The sequence below is a fragment of the Ranitomeya variabilis genome, chromosome 4, assembly GCF_051348905.1.
Source record: "Ranitomeya variabilis isolate aRanVar5 chromosome 4, aRanVar5.hap1, whole genome shotgun sequence".
Taxonomy (NCBI): Eukaryota; Metazoa; Chordata; class Amphibia; order Anura; family Dendrobatidae; genus Ranitomeya; species Ranitomeya variabilis.
Genome location: NC_135235.1, coordinates 637,578,222 through 637,600,560, shown reverse-complemented (window position 1 = coordinate 637,600,560; position 22,339 = coordinate 637,578,222). Strand labels below are relative to the sequence as shown.

The 22,339-nt window shown below is 47.5% G+C and overlaps 1 protein-coding gene across 2 annotated transcripts in view; it reads right to left on the bottom strand.

The window, feature by feature from the left end:
- Positions 1–483: 483 nt before the first annotated feature.
- Positions 484–22,339, bottom strand: part of LOC143767252 (uncharacterized) — a 329,672-nt gene continuing 307,816 nt past the window's right edge. For both annotated transcript variants that reach the window (XM_077255454.1, XM_077255455.1), the window contains exon 7: positions 484–4,082. In XM_077255454.1, coding sequence (XP_077111569.1) covers positions 2,716–4,082 — 1,367 coding nt within the window. In that variant the 3' untranslated portion in view covers positions 484–2,715. The remainder of the gene's footprint in view (positions 4,083–22,339) is intronic.

Below are 22,339 nucleotides of genomic sequence, written 5' to 3'. Positions count from 1 at the left end.
ATAGCCAGTACATAGCAGGCAGCCTTTCCGACTAATTACCCTAGGTGCAGTACCCTGACTGACCTGAGGGTAAGGGGGCGCCAGAGAGCTACAAGTTCCAAACCAGAAATGGGAAGTGGGATATAGATAAATCCCCTTCAGAAGGAACCAAGGGCAACCAAACAACCCCGGTTTGTGACAAATTGGTTTGAGTGGTGGGGATGATAAAGGTATCCTCCCCGTGAACCGTGACATATTAGTGGGATTCGTGACAGTGAAGAATTAGTTTTATTTATTTTTTACGCTGTTCATCATGTAGTATAAGTGATTAGGCAACTTTGTTCTTCGGGTCAGTGCGATTACACCGATACCAGAGGTTGAGACACAGGGGTCAGCAGGTGCTCTAGTCTGCTAGCAGAAACCGCATGGACCAGTAATCATCCCACTGAACACCTGCTAACCTTTTACTGAGGGCATAATACTACTCAAACATCACAGGTAAAACAGAGTGGCAATACTTTATTGAACCACAAACAGGAAAATAACATATAGAACAGTCCCAGCAAAATACCCAAGATGCAGACTACCCCACCTGTGGAACACACATGAGGAGGTAAAAACAAACTTAGGAAGGTGATAATCCATTGAGGTACAAGGCTAGGTGACAGGAGGGTCACATCCTGGCTTCTCTGAACATCGCCATGGAGCCAGGTGACCGGTGGGTGACAATCATGGCTATCCCAAACGTATCAATGGTTCTCTGGTGACTGGTGGGTCCAAATCCTGACTACCCCAAACATATCCATGGTTCAGCGATGGTCATTGAAGCAGATCTGTATTCTTTCAGCCAGGGCAGTGGTCACTTAAGCAGGCATCCTGTAAAATGTCAAATCTGTTTCTCTTGTAATGGAGCCATGATCTGGCAGCTGTCCTGTAGAGTGTTCCTGGCTGTGGTTTTGTAAAGAGCCTCTGGTTCTTTGGATCTCTTGGCTCTCTGAATGTCTTGGCTGTCTGGATGTATATTGTTAAAAGGCATATTCCACTCATAAAGCTCACAATTGTCCTTTAAGCCAACATCCAGAGGTCAAGAGGAAGATATGTGAGGTTAATTTGCATACATCGCATACATCACGGTCTTCTAAAGATAAGACAATAAGTTGTAGGAGCTGATATAAGAGGCAAACATTAGCTATTCAAAATGATCAAAAATCAATGTTTAAGACTAATATGACAACAGTGTATGGTTCTTGACCAACTCAAGAACAAACGCATAAATGCTAAACTCAATATATAGATAAATAGTCTATTCCTCCTGGTTTACAGAAAACAGACGTGTGGACAAATTAAGATAAATTGCTGTGTTGTCACACCAGATTTATATTTTTTTTATGTTTGTCTGCTGTCACACACTGACAGACACTTTTTATTACAAAAACTGCATTGCCATATTTTGAGAGCTATAATTTTTTCATAGTTTTGCTGACAGTCATGTGAAGACTTGTTTTTTGCAGGATGAGTTGAGGTTTATTGGTATAATTTCAGACACATGACTTTTTTTAATCACTTTTTATTCTGATTTTGGGAGGCAGAATCAACAAAACAGTAATTCATATATTATTATTATATTGTTTTTTTATGCCTTTCCGCATGTTGTAAAATTGATAAGGCAATTTTATTCTTTGGGTCAGTACGATTACAGCGTACCTCATTTTTTTTTAATGTTTTAATGGTTTTACACAAAAACTACTTTTATTTTTCTGCTGACAGACCCATATGGAGGCTTGTTTTTTGCAAGACAAGATGACGTTTTGACCTGTACAATTTTTATGTAAACTTCTTTTTTGATCGCGTATTTTTCCATCTTTTGTTCAGCAATATGATGATAAAACATTGGTTATTTTTGCCTTTTTTTTCTTTGTTTTTACGGTGTTCACTGAAGGGGACAGTTTTATAGAGACTAGTGGGACAGTTTTACAGGTCAGGTCGTTCCAGAAGGGGCGATACCAAATATGTGTACTTTTTATTTTATTTTAAACATAAATACATTTTTTATTGGATTAATATTTTTATTTTTTTCTATATGGCGGTTTGTGGGAACACAGATCCTGCGGCGCCGTGTATATACAGCGCAAGTCGGGAAATGGTTAAATGATGCTGTCTATAAATGAACAATGAGCCAAGTTGTGCCCTTTCAAATACCTGTCTCTTCATACACAGACAATAGGAGATATTCCTTCTAGTACAGACCATTTGCTAATCCCCCTCTAAGCTGAGAATCCAGGAGCTAAGGTGACAGGATTGACACCTACCTCCAGAAAAAGCCCCTTTGTGCTTACAATACTGGTATATTCAGTTTCACCCTTTTGTCAACTAAATGTAACTCTACTGCCTTATTGATTTCCCTTATTAATTATTTATTTCCATCGCACTCTACATGAGTTTTTAGATGATGAAGAAATGATTCCCAGGTATAACATTTCCCACATTCTTAACATTAAAAATGGTTTCTACCCTGTATGAGTTCTCTGATGTGCAACAAGTTTTGAACTCTGGACATGAATATGGCTTCTCTCCTGTGTGAATTCTTTGATGTTTAATAAGATCTTGTCCCTGGATAAAACATTTCCCACATTCTGGACATGAATATGGCTTCTCTCCTGTGTGAATTCTTTGATGTTTAAGAAGATCTGGTTTCTGGATAAAACGTTTCCCACATTCTGGACATGAATATGGCTTCTATCCTGTGTGAATTCTCTGATGTTTAAGAAGATCTGATTTGTAATTAAAACTTTTCCCGCATTCTTGACATAAATGTGGCTTCAGCCCTGTGTGATTTCTCTGATGTACGTGGAAATGTGATTTTTGGTTAAAACATTTCCCACAATCTGAACATGAAAATAGCTTTTCTCCTGTGTGAGTTCGCTGATGCATAAGGAAATGTGCTTTCTGGTTGAAACATTTGCCACATTCTGGACATGAATATGGCTTCTCTCCGGTGTGGATTCTTTGATGTTTAAGAAGATCTGATCTCTGGATAAAACATTTCCCACATTCTGGACATGGATATGGTTTCTCTCCTGTGTGAATTCTTTGATGTTTAATAAGATCTTGTACCTGGATAAAACATTTCCCACATTCTGGACATGAATATGGTTTCTCTCCTGTGTGACTTTTTTGGTGTTTAAGAAGATCTGATTTGTAGTTAAAACTTTTCCCGCATTCTTGACATAAATGCGGCTTCACCCCTGTGTGAGTTCTCTGATGTATACGGAAATGTGATTTCTGGTTAAAGGATTTCCCACATTCTGAACATGAAAATAGCTTTTCCCCTGTGTGAATTCGATGATGCATAAGGAAATGTGATTTCTGGTTGAAACATTTTTCACAATCAGGACATGAATATGGCTTCTCTCCTGTGTGAATTCTTTGATGTTTAATAAGATCTGGTTTCTGGATAAAACCTTTCCCACATTCTGCACATGAATACGGCTTCTCCCCTGTGTGACTTCTGTAATGTGTAATCAAATTTGACTTATGGTTAAAACATTTCCCACATTCTGAACATGAAAATGGCTTTTCTCCTGTGTGAATTCGCTGATGTATAAGGAAATGTGATTTCTGGTTGAAGCATTTCCCACATTCTGGACATGAATATGGCTTCTCACCTGTGTGAATTCTTTGATGTTTAAGAAGATCTGGCTTCTTGGTAAAACATTTCCCACATTCTGAACATGAAAAAGGCTTCTCCCCTGTGTGACTTCTGTAATGTGTAATCAAATGTGACTTATGGTTGAAACATTTCCCACATTCTGAACATGAAAATGGCTTTTCTCCTGTGTGAATTCTCTCATGTGCAAGCAACTTAGATTTATGTTTAAAATATTTCCCACATTCTGAACAGGAAAATGGTTTCTTCTCTGTGGGAATTATTTGATGTTCAACATTACTTTTGCCGCTTTCATTTTGCTTAACAGTCTGTGATGAATCCAAATAGGTGACTGATTGAAAAGGCTCTGATGATTCATTTTTGCTATGAAGGGCTGGAGATATAGCTGGAATAATGGCATGCTCTTCATAGATATCCGGTTTGACGCCAGAGTCATCTGCAGGAATAAAACTGATTTTATTATTTTTCAATATCAATGCCAATAATTTCTATATACATAGTTCTATACAAATCAAAGTATAATGAAACTATGACCTAAGACAGTGGTGAGCCACCTGTTCACAAATCCCATTGTACTGAACCTCTAAAGTACAATCGACAAACATAATACACAAACGTAGAACATTTTTGAAGCAATAAAGGGAGGATTAAAAGTAAGCTTTATTACTTTACAATCGATAGCAACAGATAAAAATATACACCATAAAAACATGTAAGATTCTTAAAGGGGTATTCCCAGCTCTGATCATCTATCCCAATATGTAGTAGGTGTAATAATAATAATAGGAAATATGTCCAATTAGAAATGTAGTATAGTTCTTCTGACCATGTTGCTCATCCCATGTGCAGGGCATTGCATTAGCTTATGTGTCCATGGTTACTACCACTCATATGGTGACTGTTAGTTGCTAGTCATCATAACCATGGATACCTAAGCTACTGCAATTCCCTGGACATGGGGTAAGCAACATAGAGAATCAGGAAAACTTTACCGCATTTCTAATTGGAGGTATTTGCTATTATTATTATTATTACACATACTATATTTTGGGATAGGAACTTGGAAATGAGAGTACCTCCTTAAAGCCTCCTTCACACATTAGTGTCTCCGGTATGTGGTGACAGTTTTCTTACGTATCGGAGACACTTAAACACGTAGACCCATTTAAGTAAATGGATCTGCACATAGTAGTGTGTTTCCACGGACCATGTGTCTGTGGGAAAGGCACGCTGACATGACTGTATTTTAGCAGCAGCATGGGCCGCAAAACATCTAGCACACGTGCACACTGATGACATCCGTGTGTCATCAGTGTGACACCTACCGGCGCCTGGGAATCAGCGGTACTGTTCGCACTGATCCCCAGCGCTGGGTGTTGAAGACAGCTCACATCATTATACCCTGCTCTGCCTGTAATCAGTGTGAGCAGAGGACAATGTTGAGAGTTGTATTCAGCCCCCGCGGTCTACATAGAGTAAAATGAACTATAAAATGAAAAATCATATTATACTCACCTTAATCCAGTGAAGCCATTGTCCCATGTAAAGAAACAAAAATGAAAAAAAAAACACAATATCACATCGCCTGTCCAAAGTTGAAAGAATCCAAAGTGTCCCAAGCTATAATCCATCTGTGCGACCTTTGCTCATCAGCATGAGCGGTGACCCGAGGCGACCGCTCACGTTGAAAAACTAGGGAGAATGACTCGTTGCACCCCGATTTCTCACGGTGAACTGTGATGATCTCACTGAGCTCAGCACAGTTCATGGGCCCGCTCTGGCTGCAGAGAGTCATTTTTCCCAGCTCTTCAGCGGGAGTGGTTGCCCCATAAGGGTATAAACACACGTTGCAGATTTGCCTGTAGAATTTTCTGTGCAGATTCTTCCCTCTGTGATAGAAATATATATATCATGTAGATCTCACTTGCATGTATACTCCTCTATAATCAAATATATACTTATATGCTCACAGCAAATATATATATTATAATCAATGGTTTAAAATGGCTGACAAACTGATATAAGCCAGACAGATCATATGGGGTTTTCCACCCCTAAAAGCAGAAGAGAGTCAGATGTTTGGTGACTGCTGGTCAGGTGTCTCCACTTTGTCCTAGACAGAGAACTCGAGTTTAGTTGCTTGATCAGCAGTCATATGAGCATTAATCACAATATTCCATATATGTTTAGATAACCAATGACAGAGGAGCTAGACAATATGGTAATTAACTAACCACCCCTGACAACCCCTAACCACTCCTTTCTATGTGAAAATATAAAACTATGTATGTACAATAAAGTATCAGTATTGATGGAATGTTGTTCTGTCACAGTTGTGTACAGTCCATTCTTGATGAGCGCTCAAAATACTCAGTCTAATTGGGAGCGGCCACAGCACACACAGGGATATATTTATCCAACCCTAATATTTCCATAACACCTCTCTTGCCAGAAAACGCAGGTGCTGATTTGAAGAGTTTTTAATGCCTTTTTTGATGCGTTTTTGATGCATTTTTTCATGCGGATTTGTATGCGTTTTTGAAAGCGAAGTAAAGATCTATTATTGAACAAAAAAAAAAAAAGAATTGATGTCATTTCTTGTCCAACCTCTTCATTTATATACTCCATTGAAGAATAATGTTTACACACACAGATAGATCTATAGATGGATAGATGATACCAAGCCCCGATGTTTAGTAATAAGCATAATAAAATGGTACATAAAGAGTTAAATAAAGACACACACATACACAAAATCTGTGTTGGCCGGGGTCACAATAGCGAGAAACTCACACGAGTCTCGCACCTCAATACCCAGCACTGCCGCCGGAGCGTTCAGCTACATAGAAATACATGCAGCCACACACTCCCGTCCCAAGTGCCGGCAGCAGTGCCAGTGTAACACGCCAGATTAACCCCTCGCCCAGAATACACCAGGGGTTAAAGTGGCCTAGGCCAGATTATACCCCTCCAGGTCAGAATATACCCCAGCTGCTGTAAATCAGATTTTTCAGGCTTTTGAGAAGCATTGAGTGATATACTCAATAACGGGGTCCCAGGCAGCACATGGGGTCCCAGGCAGAACACGGGGCCCTAGGTAGCACATGGGGGTGCAGAGACAGCGAACGGAATCCTAGGCAGCACACAGGGCCCCAGGCAGCACACGGAGGGCAGAGACAGCGAACGGGGTCCCAGGCAGCACATGAGGCCCCAGGCAGCACATGGGGCCCCAGGCAGCACACGGGGCTCCAAGCAGTGCACAGGGCCCCAGGCAACGCACAGGTCGCCAGGCAGAGCAGTGGCCCCAGGCAGCATACAGGGGCCCCTGGCAGCGCACGGAGCCCCAGGCAGCAAACAGAGACCCCAGGAAGCGCACAGGGCCCCAGGCAGCATACAGGAGCCCCTGGCAGCATACAGGGCCCCAGGCAGCACACGGGGGCCCCAGGCAGCAAATGGGGGCAGAGACAGCGAACGGGGTCCCAGGCAGCACATGAGGCCCCAGGCAGCACATGGGGCCCCAGGCAGCACACGGGGCTCCAAGCAGTGCACAGGGCCCCAGGCAACGCACAGGTCGCCAGGCAGAGCACAGTGGCCCCAGGCAGCATACAGGGGCCCCTGGCAGCGCACGGAGCCCCAGGCAGCAAACAGAGACCCCAGGAAGCGCACAGGGCCCCAGGCAGCATACAGGAGCCCCTGGCAGCATACAGGGCCCCAGGCAGCACACGGGGGCCCCAGGCAGCACATGGGGGGCAGAGACAGCAAACATGGTCCCAGGCAGCACACAAGGCCCCAGGAAGCACACAGGGACCCCAGGCAGCACACGGGGGCCCCAGGCAGCACACGGGGGCCCCAGGCAGCAAATGGGGGGGGGCAGAGACAGCAAATGGGGTCCCAGGCAGCACACAGGGCTCCAGGCAGCACACAAGGCCCCAGGAAGCACACAGGGACCCCAGGCAGCACACAGGGGCCCCCAGGCAGTGCACAGAGGGGCAGAGACAGCGCATGGGACCCCAGACAGCACACAGGGGACAGAGACAGCGCGCAAGGGGGGAGGGCCAGCGCGCAGGGCCCCTGCGTGCTGTCTCTGCCCCATGCGCTGTCTGGGACCCCCTGTGTGCTGTCTGAGGCCCCGTTCTTGAGTATATCACTCAATCCTGTGCGATGTCTGGAGTCCGTGTGCTGCCTGGGACCATGTTTGCTGTCTCTGCCCCCCATGTGCTGCCTGGGGCCACTGTGTGCTGCCTGGGTTCCTGTGCGCTGCCTGGGGGCCCCCGTGTGCTGCGTGGGGCCCTGTATACTGCCAGGAGCCCCTGTATGCTGCCTGGGGCCCTGTGCGCTTCCTGGGGCCTCTGTGTGCTTCCTGGTGCTCCGTGCGCTGCCAGGGATCCCTGTATGCTGCCTGGGGCCACTGTGCGCTGCCTGGCGACCTGTGCATTGCCTGAGGCCCCTGTGTGCTGCCTGGGGCCCTGTGCACTGCTAGGAGCCCCGTCTACTGCCTGGGGCCCCATGTGCTGCCTGGGACCCCATTCGCTGTCTCTGCCCCCCATGTGCTGCCTGGGGCCACTGTGCACTGCCTGGGTCCTCCATGTGTTGCCTGGGGCCCCGTGTACTGCCAGGGGCCCCTGTATGCTGCCCGGGTACACTGTGCACTGCCTGGCACTCTGTGCGCTGCCTGGGGCCCCTGTGTGCTGTCTGGGGCCCTGTGCTGTCTGGGGCCCCGTGGGCTGCCTGGGACCCCGTGCGCCGTCTCTGCCCCCCGAGTGATGCCTGGGGCCCGGTTCGCTATCTCTGCCCCAAAAGGTGTGCTGTCTGGGACCCCGTTCGCTGTCTCTGCCCCCCTGTGCGCTACCTGGGGCCCCGTTATTGAGTATATCACTTAATTCTGTGCCATGTCTGGGGCCCCTGTGCCATGTCTGGGGCCCCTTGCGATGTCAGGGCCCCCATGCGCTGTCTCTGCCCCCCTGTGCTCTGACTGGGGCCCCGTTATTAATGCTATTATATCACACAATGGTTCTCAAAAGCATGAAAAATCTGATCTACAGCATCTGGGGTATATTCTGGCCCAGAGGGGTATTAACTAGCCTTGTCCAATTTATACCCCAGGGTGTAGTTTGGCCTAGGCCAGAATACACCCGGGGTATAATGTGGCCTAGGCCACTTTAACCCCAGGTATGTTATGGGTAAGGGGGGTTAATCTGGCCTGTTACACCGGGTATTGAGGTGCGAGACTCAAGCGAGTTTCTCGCAAGTGTGACCCCGCCTTAAACGCAATATCTGTTTAATTTTAAAAAATGGAAAAAAAATGGCGTGGGCTCCCGTTAAAGTCCAGAGCGGGAAAGCCAGCGACTGGGGGCCGATATATATAGCCTGGAAAGGGGTTAATACCCATGGAGCTTCTCAGGCTAGGAGTATCAGCCCGCAGCTGTAGATTTAGCCTTTACTGGCTATTAAAATAGGGGGACCCCCCCCAAAAAAAAAATGACGTGGGGTCCCCCTATAATTTATAGCCAGAAAGGCTATGCAGACAGCTGCGGGCCGATATTCATAGCCTAGAGAGGGACCATGGATATTGGCCCCCCCACTGACTACAAATACCAGCTCCCAGCTGCCCCAGAAGTGGCGCATCTGTAGGATGCGCCAATTCCAGCACTTAGCCTCTCTCTTTCCATTGCCCTGTAGCGGTGACATCTGGGGTAATGAGGGGTTAATGTCACCTTTGATTGTAAGGTGATATTAAGCCCGGTTCGTAATGGAGAGGCGTCAATAAGACACATATCCATTACTAATCCTATAGTAGTGAAAGAGTTAAAAAAAATTAAAAAAAGACACAGCCAGAAAAAAGTATTTCAATATTCTTAATTTCACCATACTTACAACCACGTCTAATTACCCGAAGCCATCGATCACCATACTTACAACCACGTCTAATTACCCGAAGCCATCGATCACCTGCAAAAAATAAAAAATAATAAACCAACCATATACTCCCTGTCTGACACAGTCCAATTAATAACCAGTGTCCCATGACGATCGGGTGATGTCACTGCTCTACAGGCCTCCAGTGACACACTGACAGAAGATAATGGCTCCTGCAGTGTTATCACTGAGGGTTCAATGAGTTCATTGCTCTCACTTTACAGCAGTGCTGTGTGAGAATTTTTCCACGCTGCTGTGCCGCAAGTGACAGTATGAACTATACTGTATTCACAGCGGCAGAGGGATACAGTGCAGACGGATACCTTCCGTCACTGTACCGCCGATGCCCCTGGAGAGCGGTCGGATCTGCTGATGTGACAGCTCTCCACGGGAGATCGTCGTAGGATACTCGTTATTACATGGATTACTGCGGATCAGGGAGTATATGTCACGGGAAGCCTAGGATGGCAATTGCTAATAACCCGGGCCCCTGCGATTTCCCTCAGCCTAGGGAAACCCTGACTGACCCTCTCCCAGAGTTTACACTGATGGTGTGCATGTCTGGGCCTCCATCCTCACCCTGTCTCCTGTTTCAACCCTAGGCTGAAACCACCACCCACCACCCAGTGAAGAGACCACACACCAATACCTACAGTTAGCACAGACAAGGATAACGGAAAAATATGCACCACGCCGCAGTCTCACAAGAATACACTATAAGTGCACAGGGCAAAACAAATAGAAATATAGGAAGGAGAAAATAAGACAAAGGGAAATACACCACCAGATACGATACTCCTTCTCCTAGCTCACCACTCCAGACCGAGATAACCAAGCACAAGACAGAAGCTATAATCGGCGACGCCCAATGTTCGGAAGAACTATTTAAAGGCAGTGGGCGTGACCCAGCTTCCAATCCGAGCACCAGCTAAATTAACCCCGGACCAGCTAGATAAAATCTAGCCGACGCCACAGAGCGCATAGTGGACAAAAGCGGAATTACCGCTGTCTGTCGAACGTCCTAGTATGCACAGCGTCTGACATGACAGTACCCCACCTTCTACGAGGGACCCCAGGGCCCTCACGACTTATAGGACCCGGCTAGTCCGGATGGCGGCGGTGAAACATAATGACCAGCTGATCCGAATGAATGTCTAAGGCTGGTACCCAGGACCTCTCCTCAGGCCCATAACCACGCCAGTGTACCAAGTACTGTAAAGTGCGGTGGACTACACGAGAGTCAACCACCTTGGAGACTTCAAATTCCAAATTACCATCCACCAAGACTGGAGAAGGCATCGGTGTCGCATCCACAAGACCCACCATCTTTTTTAGCAACGATCTGTGGAACACGTTGTGTATCTTATACACCGAAGGAAGCTCCAATCGGTATGCTACTGGGTTAATGACGGCGGCGACCCTAAATGGACCAATAAACCTTGGACCCAATTTAAAGGGTGGTATTTTGAGTCTTATGTTTTTTGTGGATAACCACACCCAGTCATCCACACTCAGGTCCGGACCTGGCACACGCCTACTGTCAGCCACACGTTTGTACCTAGCACCCACGCTCAACAGGCGCTGTTTAACTCTCCTCCAGACTGATGACAATTGTGCTCCTAACTGGTCTTCCTCCGGGAAGCCGGAAGAGCCCCCCTGACTCAAAGTACAAAATTGAGGATGTAGCCCGTAAACACAAAAAAACGGAGACTCCCCAGAAGACTCCTGGCGGTGATTATTGATGGCAAACTCAGCCAAAGAAAGGAACGTCGACCACTCCTCCTGGTTATCAGAAACAAAGCAGCGTAAGTACTGTTCCAAATTTTGGTTCATACGCTCGGTCTGACCATTTGACTGAGGATGAAACGCCGAAGAATGAGACAACTTGATCCCCAGCCGTGAGCAAAATGCTTTCCAAAATTTTGCCACAAACTGAGACCACCTATCAGAAACGATGTCAGACGGAACCCCATGAAGTCTGACCACCTCCTGCACAAATACCTGAGCCAGAGTCTAAAGGTACCTTCACACTAAGCGACTTTACAACGATAACGATAGCGATCCGTGACGTTGCAGCGTCCTGGATAGCGATATCGTTGTGTTTGACACGCAGCAGCGATCTGGATCCGGCTGTGATATCGCTGGTCGTTGCTGAAAGTTCAGAACTTTATTTGGTCGTCAGATCGGCGTGTATCGTCGTGTTTGACAGCAAAAGCAACGATGCCAGCGATGTTTTACAATGGTAACCAGGGTAAATATCGGGTTACTAAGCGCAGGGCCGCGCTTAGTAACCCGATATTTACCCTGGTTACCATTGTAAAAGTAAAAAAAAACACTACATACTCACCCTCTGATGTCTGTCACGTCCCCCGGCGTCTGCGCTGCTGCTCAGAGCTTCCTGCACTGAGTGTGTCAGTGCCGGCCGGAAAGCAAAGCACAGCAGTGACGTCACCGCTCTGCTGTTAGGGCCGGCGCTCACACAGTGCAGGGAAGCGGACGCCGGGGGACGCGAATGTAAGTATGTAGTGTTTGTTTTTTTACATTTAACACTGGTAACCAGGGTAAACATCGGGTTACTAAGCGCGGCCCTGCGATGTTTACCCTGGTTACCCGGGGACTTCGGCATCGTTGGTCGCTGGAGAGCTGTCTGTGTGACAGCTCTCCAGCGACCAAACAGCGACGCTGCAGCGATCGGCATCGTTGTCGATATCGCTGCAGCGTCGCTTAGTGTGAAGGTACCTTTAGCGTTAGGCAACGAAGGCAAAGACACAAAGTGCGACATTTTTGAGAACCGATCAACAATCACCAAGATGACCGTGTTCCCAGCTGAGGAGGGCAAGTCAGTGATAAAATCCATGGAGATTTCCGTCCATGGCTTACTAGGTACCTCGAGAGGAAGTAGTGTGCCAACAGGACGGGAGCGGGGCGTCTTGGCCCTAGCGCACGTGGTGCAAGCTGACACGTATGAGACCACGTCCTGTCGGATTTTGGGCCACCAAAACCGACGAGACACCAACTCCAAGGTACCCCTAACCCCTGGGAGGCCAGCCAGGACAGCATCATGATGCTCCGCCAAAACCTTTAAGCGGAGATAAAGCGGTACAAACGTTTTGTTGATGGGAAGCTCAGATGGTACCTCCTCCTGGGCCTCGGCAATCTCAGCCTCAACCTCGGTAGTGAGAGACGAAACCACTACACCCTTTTGGAGGATGGGTACCAGATCTTCCCGAGGTTCTCCCCCCGGAAAACACCTGGACAGAGCATCCGCCTTAGTGTTTTTAGACCCAGGTCTGTAAATAACAACAAAGTTGAACCGCGTGAAAAACAATGCCCAGCGAGCCTGCCTGGGAGATAGACGCTTGGCAGACTCCAAATAAAGCAAATTCTTATGGTCGGTAAAAACAGTAACCTGATGAACCGACCCCTCCAAGAAGTGTCGCCATTCCTCAAAGGCCAACTTGATTGCCAACAACTCCCTGTTGCCGATATCGTAGTTACGTTCGGCGGGCGACAGTTTCTTGGAGAAATAGGTGCATGGACGCAAATCACTCAAGGATGAGCCTTGTGACAGCACCGCCCCCACACCAACCTCAGACGCATCGACTTCCACAACAAAAGGTTTCGATACGTCTGGCTGCACAAGAATGGGGGCCGAAACAAAACTGTTCTTAAGAAATTTAAATGCGAGCACAGCAGCCGCAGGCCAAACAGAGAAATTGGTACTCTTTTTAGTCATGTCAGTTAGCGGTTTAGCAATGATAGAAAAATCTTTGATAAACTTCCTATAGTAGTTAGAAAACCCAAGGAACCACTGAAGTGCTTTTAGGTTATCAGGCCGTTCCCAACGCAACACCGCTTGCACCTTAGCGGCGTCCATTTTAAAACCAGAAGCAGACACAATATAACCCAAGAAAGGCAACTCCTGAACCGAAAATACACATTTCTCAAGTTTTGCATATAGCTTATTCTCTCTGAGAAGCTGTAACACCTGCCTGACATGATCCGAATGAGTATCACGGTCGCAAGAATATATGAGAATGTCATTTAGGTACACAATAACTAATTTCTCCAAAACATGCGAGAACACATCATTTATGAAATGTTGAAACACTGCAGGTGCGTTTGTCAACCCAAATGGCATCACCAAATTTTCAAAATGACCCTCAGGGGTATTAAAAGCCGTCTTCCACTCATCACCATGACGGACTCTTCTGAGGTTGTACGCCCCCCTGAGGTCAAGCTTGGTAAACCACTTAGCACCTGCCACCTGGTTGAACAAATCCGGTATCAATGGCATAGGGTATGGATCACGAACCGTAATCTGGTTTAACTCCCTGAAATCCAGACACGGGCGTAGTCTGCCATCTTTCTTCTTTACGAAGAACCCCGCTGCCACAGGCGAGGATGAAGGCCTGATGTGCCCTTTGCTCAAACTTTCAGCAATGTAATCCTTTAACGCTTGTCTCTCCGGACCGGAGATGTTAAACATCCTTGCTTTAGGCAATTTGGCCCCTGGTTTAAACCTGATAGTACAGTCATAGGGGCGATGTGGTGGCAACTCTGAACAACCCTTCTCAGAGAATACATCCGCAAAATCCAGAAGTGACTCGGGAACGCTTGAAGTCACAGCAGACACACATGTGGCCAGGCAATTCTCCTGGCAGAATTCGCTCCACTGAATTATGTCCTGAGTTTTCCAGTCAAAAACCGGGTTGTGCATAGACAACCATGGAAAACCCAAAACCACCTGTGCAGGAAGATTCTTGAGCACCTTACATGTAACCTGCTCGAAATGAAGAACCCCAATGTGGAGTTTCACCTCAGCCACAAACTCAGTAATCTCCCCCTGTGGGAGAGGAGCAGCATTGATGGTGACCACGCGGATAGGATGAGGCAGTTTTTCGGTCCTAAAACCGGCAGTGCGCGCAAACTCCTCATCAATGAGATTTGTGGCAGAACCACTATCCACAAAAACAGTGATTGGCAGCTCTCTGCCAGCGACAATAACTTTGGCAGGGAGCATGCATTGAGAAACCACCATGGAGGATATACATAAGTTCAGATTGGCCTCCTCCACACCCTCTGAGCTTAGAAGTTTTCCGCCGTTGCGTTTTTCTTAGATAAAAGAGGACAAATGTTAACAAAATGACCAGTTTTACCACAGTAAAAACAGGCTCCCTGCTTCCTGAGCACAGGGGCTCGATGCTTAACATGTGACACCCCTGCGATTTGCATAGGCTCCGTGGGCTCACCTGCAGCAACCTGACGTGAACCTAAACCCTCTCCCATAGGCGGCGTCTCATGCTCCCCCTGACGCAAACGGCGATCAATGCGGACAACAAGACTCATAGCGGAATCTAGAGAAGCAGGCGTCTCGTACATCAGGAGGGCTTTTTTAACCCTTCCAGAAACCCCATGAATAAACTGACTCCGCAGCGCGGGATCATTCCACTGTGTGTCGACCGCCCAGCGGCGAAATTCAGAACAGTAATCCTCTGCAACACGCTCCCCCTGGCGAATAGTGCGTATCTTAGATTCTGCTAGAGCCATTCTGTCAGGATCATCAATCGATCAATGTGTCCAAGAGCAGAAAAAAAACTCTCCACAGAGTTAAATGCAGCAGAATCAGATGGCAAAGAAAACGCCCATGCTTGGGGGTCCCCGTTTAATAATGACAACACCAGGCCCACACGCTGAGCCTCATTACCTGAGGAGATCGGGCGCATACGAAAATATAGTTTGCAAGCTTCACGAAAAGTAACAAATTTACTGCGTTCCCCAGCAAACTTTTCAGGCAAAGGAAACTTAGGCTCTGCAGCTCTACCTGTCGCTCCGGCTTGCACATTAGATACTGCTAGTCCCTGTTGCTGCACTGCCCCCCTCAACTCAGTGACCTGTAGGGACAGCGCCTCCAACTGGCGGGTTATGGAAGTCATGGGATCCATGGAATTCAAATAATGTTGGCCGATTATACTGTCACGGGAAGCCTAGGATGGCAATTGCTAATAACCCGGGCCCCTGCGATTTCGCTCAGACTAGGGAAACCCTGACTGACCCTCTCCCAGAGTTTACACTGATGGTGTGCATGTCTGGGCCTCCATCCTCACCCTGTCTCCTGTTTCAACCCTAGGCTGAAACCACCACCCACCACCCAGTGAAGAGACCACACACCAATACCCACAGTTAGCACATACAAGGATAACGGAAAAATATGCACCACGCCGCAGTCACACAGGAATACACTATAAGTGCACAGGGCAAAACAAATAGAAATATAGGAAGGAGAAAATAAGACAAAGGGAAATACACCACCAGATACGATACTCCTTCTCCTAGCTCACCACTCCAGACCGAGTAACCAAGCACAAGACAGAAGCTATAATCGGCGACGCCCAATGTTCGGAAGAACTATTTAAAGACAGTGGGCGTGACCCAGCTTCCAATCCGAGCACCAGCTAAATTAACCCTGCACCAGCTAGATAAAATCTAGCCGACGCCACTGAGCACATAGTGGACAAAAGCGGAATTACCGCTGTCTGTCGAACGCCCTAATATGAACAGCGTCCGACATGACAGTATATTGTTGGTTTATTATTTTTACATTTCTTACAGGTGATCGATGGCTTCGTGCACTGTATGTGCAATATATGTGTGTATGTGGTTTTTTTTGTTTTGTTTTTTTACACTTGAATACAGTAGCTGGATGATGGGACTATACTGTCCCATCATGTGGATAGCTGTCACTGTAGCAGGCATAGCCGGATGGGACTAGCAGTCCCATCGGACGATGCCTGCCTACATACAGCCCCGCACACACACACACACACACACACACACAGCCTCGCAGACCCCCGCAGACCCCTGCACACAGACCCCCGCACAGCCCGGCGCAGACCCCCGCACAGCCCCAGAGACCCCGGCACAGCCCCACAGACCCTGGCACAGCCCCACACAGCCCCGCAGACCCACACACAGACACACAAACACCCGCACACACACAGTGTCCGCCTACACACTCTTTCCCCTTCCGATCTGCAGCGTTTCTCGCAGGCACATCCGCAGCAAATCAGCAGATTTTTTTTAACCTGCGAGTTTACTGCAGATTGGCCTGACACAATGGAAGTCAATGGATGTAGAAACACTGCAGATCTGCAAAAATAATTGACAGGGTCCATTTTTTTTTTTATCTGCTGCGTTTTACGTGCAGATTTTTCCACCCCATTAGCACAGCATTTTTTCCCCATTGATTTACATTGTCCTGTAAATCACTTGCAGATCTGCAGCGTTTCTGTGCGGAAAAAACGTTGAAGATCCGTAGCAAATCTGCAACGTGTGCACATACCCTAAACCTCCATCAAACTCCATCACACCCAAAACCACTACAAATATTGGCTGGTGACTAAGGCTACTTTCACACTAGCGTCGGGCTCGGCCCGTCGCGGTGCGTCGGGCTGAGGTTCCCGACGCTAGCGTTGTCTCTGCCGCACAACGGGGGCAGCGGATGCATTTTTCCAGCGCATCTGCTGCCCCATTGTGAGGTGCGGGGAAGTGCGGGGAGGTGGGGGCGGAGTTCCGGCCGCGCATGCGCAGTCGGAAAAAGCGGACCGTCGGGAGCAAAAAACGTTACATGTAACGTTTTTTGCTCCCGACGGTCCGCCACAGCACGGCGCAACCATCGCATGACGGTTGCGACGTGTGTCAATGCGTCGCAAATGCGTCGCTAATGTTAGTCAATGCAGAAAAAACGCATCCTGCAAGCACTTTTGCAGGAAGCGTTTTTTCGGCAAAACGACGCATTGCGACGTATTGCAGTTAACGCCAGTGTGAAAGTAGCCTAACTCATCCAACCTTTATATGCCCCCAATTCCTCAAGATGGCTGGCCATCATTGTAAATAAGACCCTGTACTTTGTGTCACTCCCACCACATGGTAGATTATAAACTCTTACTGGCAGGGTTGTCAATATCTTTGAATTAATTATTGTATTATCATTTACTTTGTTATGACTGTAGTATATGAACTGTTGAATTGTAAAGCACTGCAGAATATTTTGGCGCTACATAAAGATTATTATATTATTATTATGAGCAAATGTCACACAGATGGATTATGGCATTGGAAATTATGGATTCTTTCAACTTTGGACAGGTGAGAGATATTGTTGTCTTTTATTTTTGCTTGTTTACAGGGGAAAATCGCTTCATGGGATTAGGTGTTAAGGGCTTGCACCCATTACCGTGAAAAAAAAAGTTCCAATTTCAGTCCAGAAAAGTAGGACTAGTGTCACGCAAGTGCCATGCGATTTTCATGCGAGTACAATCCGATGTTTCACACTTAGCATCTGACTGACATCCGAATGCCACGTGATTGCTATCCGATTGCAATACGATTTTAACATGAGCGTTGACACAGAGTAATTTTCTTCATTTACACATATTATCCACGGAAATATTCTGCAGTTCACACACACACATTATATATTGTGGCGTGACTGGTGGTCGCGTGGTTAATGGGAGGTATGTGTCAAAGGGATGGATGCTCCCTGCGGTGCAACCCAGAGTATTTTGTCTTTAGTGCACATGAGCACTGAAGATGTTGTTTACTGCACCTGGGTCTGGGTTGCGAGTAGCTATGAGAGATGGGAGGGTCTGTCTACCAATATACGTCACCCCTGAGTGGGAGTGCTCACTGTACCCTTTTTCCCTGCAGGAGTTTGAGGACCTGCAGTGATGTCATGATCATGTGACCAGTGCATGTGATGTTACCTCACCTGTGGGTGTGATTACAGGCTACCTAATGAAGGTGTGTTTGGCACATGAAAGTGAGTGTTTGGGAATCCGCCAGTGTGGACAGATTTCCATGTGTACAGGCTGGACACTACAGAGCGGCCAGTGTTTTTGGATGTTCCAAATGGGAACAGCACATAGAGAGACCGTGTTTAGGCTACAGAGCCTGCGTGCTGGACATGGCACAGCCTGTGTGCTCACACACCGGAGAGAGCGGAGCTCTACTATGGACATTGAGGATTCGTCTGTCTGATGAAAGACTGTTTGCCTTTTGTTCATGTTTTTATGGAGAAAATAAACCACATAAACTGTTTTAAGTGAAAGATCGTTCCTGTGTGCCTGACTATCGCAGCCAAGTGAGTGTCCCCCAAGACACGCAGCAAGCTTTATCTTAATATTATATATATATATATATATATATATATATATATATATATATATATATATATATTTTATGTGGTGTAATGACCCCTGTTACAGGTAGGGGGTGCTGTATGGGCTTCCCAGAGTGCGCATGGAGGCCGTAGGAATGCATGGTAATCGAAGATATAGCTGTTGTGATGAGACAAAGTCCGGCAGAATTGTAGATGGCCGGTATGTGTGACGCAGAGGAGGATACTCTGCACTGTCAGTCTGAAGTTGTGTTGTGCTCTGGGACCAGTAGTCCCACACGTAAATGTGTAGTTCTAAAGGGAGATTGGCAGGGCTAGTTATGAGAGATGGGAGGGTCAAACTAGCCCCACACACACACACACACACTCCCATCTAGGGGAGTGGTTAGTTCCATATAATGTGACTGAGGTCTGGTCACATGAGCTCTGAGTGCAGACCTGAATGGTCTGTGCTGGAAGGTCCTGGAGAGCCCCATGTGTTGGGAGTGTCGGCTCCCTGAAGAGCACATGGCAGGGGCTCTGGACCTCGCACAGACCAGGCTGTGGAACGGATGGAGATCCGTGTTGTACTGACCGGGGTCAGAGTGAAAGAATGTTTGAAGGATGCCTCTGGTGAAGAGAGGTATCCGAGAACCTGTGCGGCAATGGCAGGTAACGAATGGAGATTCGTGTTGTACTGACCGGGGTCAGAGAAAAGCAAAGACAGAGTGAGAACGTCTGAAGGATACCTCTGAGGAAGAGAGGTATCCGAGAACCTGTGCGGCACCAACAGGTAACGGATGGAGATCCGTGTGTTAAACTGACCGGGGTCAGAGAGAAAGAGAGAGAGACATTGTGTATGGGGCACCTCTGAGGCCAAGAGGTGTCCAGGAACCTGTGAAGGTCGCTAACAGGTAACGGACAGGGGTCCGTGTGTTATGCTAACTGGGGTTAGTGATGAACTGTGGTGAAGTTGAATATGTCCAGATGGTGTTCAAGCTGTTACCAAGTTCCTGAGGATGTGGTTTATGTTGTGTGAAATAAACCTAAGAGACTGTGTTTTATAAGAAAACCGTGCCCGAGTGCGTTAATCCCGTGCCAAGCGAGTGTCCCCCAAGACACGCAGTAGGAGCTACGTTACAATTGGTGTTCGAATGCGGGCAAACGGTTCTCCAAGAAGCACATGTGCGGTGCTGGCTGAGCCAGAGGAGTCAACGGTCTGACAACCGTGTGTTATGCTGATCAGGATCAGTGAGAAAGTGTTTTTGTTGTAATGCCTGTAACTTTGCGGGGTTACGAAGGTGACAAGCGTCTTGCTGTGGATCGGCGGGTTCACGAAGTTGACAAGCGTCTTGCTGTGGATCGGCGGGTCCACGAAGTTGACAAGCGTCTTGCTGTGGATCGGCGGGTCCACAAAGTCTGCGGGGGAGCCGTGCAGTGCAGTTGCAGCAAGAGGTTCTGCAGCACTCGGAGCTGCAGTGGCAGCAGCAGTGGCTTGTGATTGGCAGCTGGCCGGTGGTTTGTGACTACAGCAGGAGCTGTGGCAGTGTCAGCAGGAGCTGGTGAGGTGTTGAGAGAAAGAAAGAAAAACCATTTTGTGCAGACTCTTAAAGGGCCATTGCGACCCAAAGAGACGTGTTTTTTTTTCTCCTGTACTGTGTAAACTGGTACTGTTGGGTGTACCCCAGGGAAGGGGTGGTGTCCCTAAAGGGTAGCGTCCCAAAAAAATGGGGCGGAAAACCCAAACAGGGATGATTGCCAAAAAAGGGGCGGAGTCTCAAAAGGGGGTGGTATCCCAAAAGGGAGTAGTTGCCCAAAAAGGGGTGGTGACCCTAAAGGGGGTGAAGTCCCAAAAGGGGGCGGTAACCCGGGGAATGCCAGTGTCCAAAAAAAGGGTAGAGCCTCCTGAAGATAAAGGGGTGGCGCAGACCGGTGGGCCCCAGGGGAAATTGTACTATGCAGGTCCATGTTATACTGTGGGTTGTTCCGCTAATGGTTTATCACGACAGTGCTCCTTTTTGTTGGATGGAGAATGTGTGATAGGACTGATGGACCCAGGGAGTAAAGCAACTTTGCTGAGAACCCCTACTGAATGCACTGTGTCACCTGGGTTAGGGACAAGTGTGAATGACACAGGTGGGGACATTAAAGGACATTTGACAGCCTGCCTATACATTGACATGACAGAGGAGTCTACGTATCACGATGTAAGAGTAGTCCCGGACTTACTGTACACTATGGTAATAGGGCGAGATTTGGAAGCCCAGTGGGACTGGTGTATAAAAGGGAAAGTGTCTGTGGAATTAATGTGTATGAAAATTAATGCAGAGAATGCACCCCCTATAGTTGACAGTCCTAAGTTAGGCGTGACCAAGGAAAATGGTGGACGGTCCCAACTTAGGAAAAAGACGTCACCTGATGTGTGCCACAATATGACTGTTAGTGATGTGGTAGATAAAACGTGTGGAGCTGACACCGGGAAAGAGTGTGACTTGGGCGTCCACCATACTGTGGGGTATGACACAGACTATGCGGGTGACTGTGATTCAGAGGAATTTGGCTCTGAAAGCTGAACAAGATGGGAGTCTAATGACAGCTGAAGAGAAGGAGAGTTCCTTGTTCAAATGCATGATAGACGTACCTGGAGACCTGAGAGAGGACTGTGCCAGGGAGTCTATGCATGAAGAGTTTAGAAGGCTGTGCGGGTGTGTAAGGTGAATTGGACCCCAGAAACAAGTCAGTTAGTGATACTGTCCACAACTGGTGTCACAGCTAAGAGGGTAGCTACCCTGAGTGACATGCACTTGAGATATGTGCGCACAAAGTGGATGATCCAATTGCGGAATGAAGACGCTGCTAGACGACTGGAGCATGTGAGAAAAGCTCGGAGTCTTCAGGAAAGTGTAATACAGGTACCCATCTCTATGGTAAAAAGAGTCATTGGAAGGAATGGTCAAGCCATGCAAAAATGATGGATAAGTCTGGAGTGGTAAGGTTGAGAATATCTGGTGTCCATGAAGACCAATTACCCCGGGAAAAGGGTATGGTTCCCTTCTTCGTTGTGGGAACAGAGGAGAGTCTTGGCGAAATACTGACTCTACTGGAATATCGTATGGTATATCTGAAGGAAATGGAGCAGTTAAGGGTTGAAGGACGGCACCTTACAGTACTGCTGCGTTCAATTGATGGAAGATGGCTGCCACATATGACCCGACATGTGAAAAACAAAGGGATGGAAGTACCCAGCCTAATGAAAGAAGTAGTGTCACCTCAGTTAACTCAGGGATGAGTGACATAGGTCGAAGACCTTGTAGCAAAAATGTGGTGACTAAAGATCTGTTGACACAGACAGATGGTGACTTGAGGGCTAAAACTCAAAGCCTACATGTTGACTGCTGGGGGCGGGAAAAAACAACAAGGGTGTGATGATGAAGGATGCTCACATCCGACTGAGACGGTCATCTCGACTGGTAGGGCAAGGTGACTTGCATACCCGGTCTCGAGATCCCGGGTGTGAGACAAGTGTTCAACCCCATGGGTTTGAACAAAGAGGGGGAATATGTGGTGTAGTGACCCCTGTTACAGGTAGGGGGCGCTGTATGGGCTTCCCAGAGTGCGCA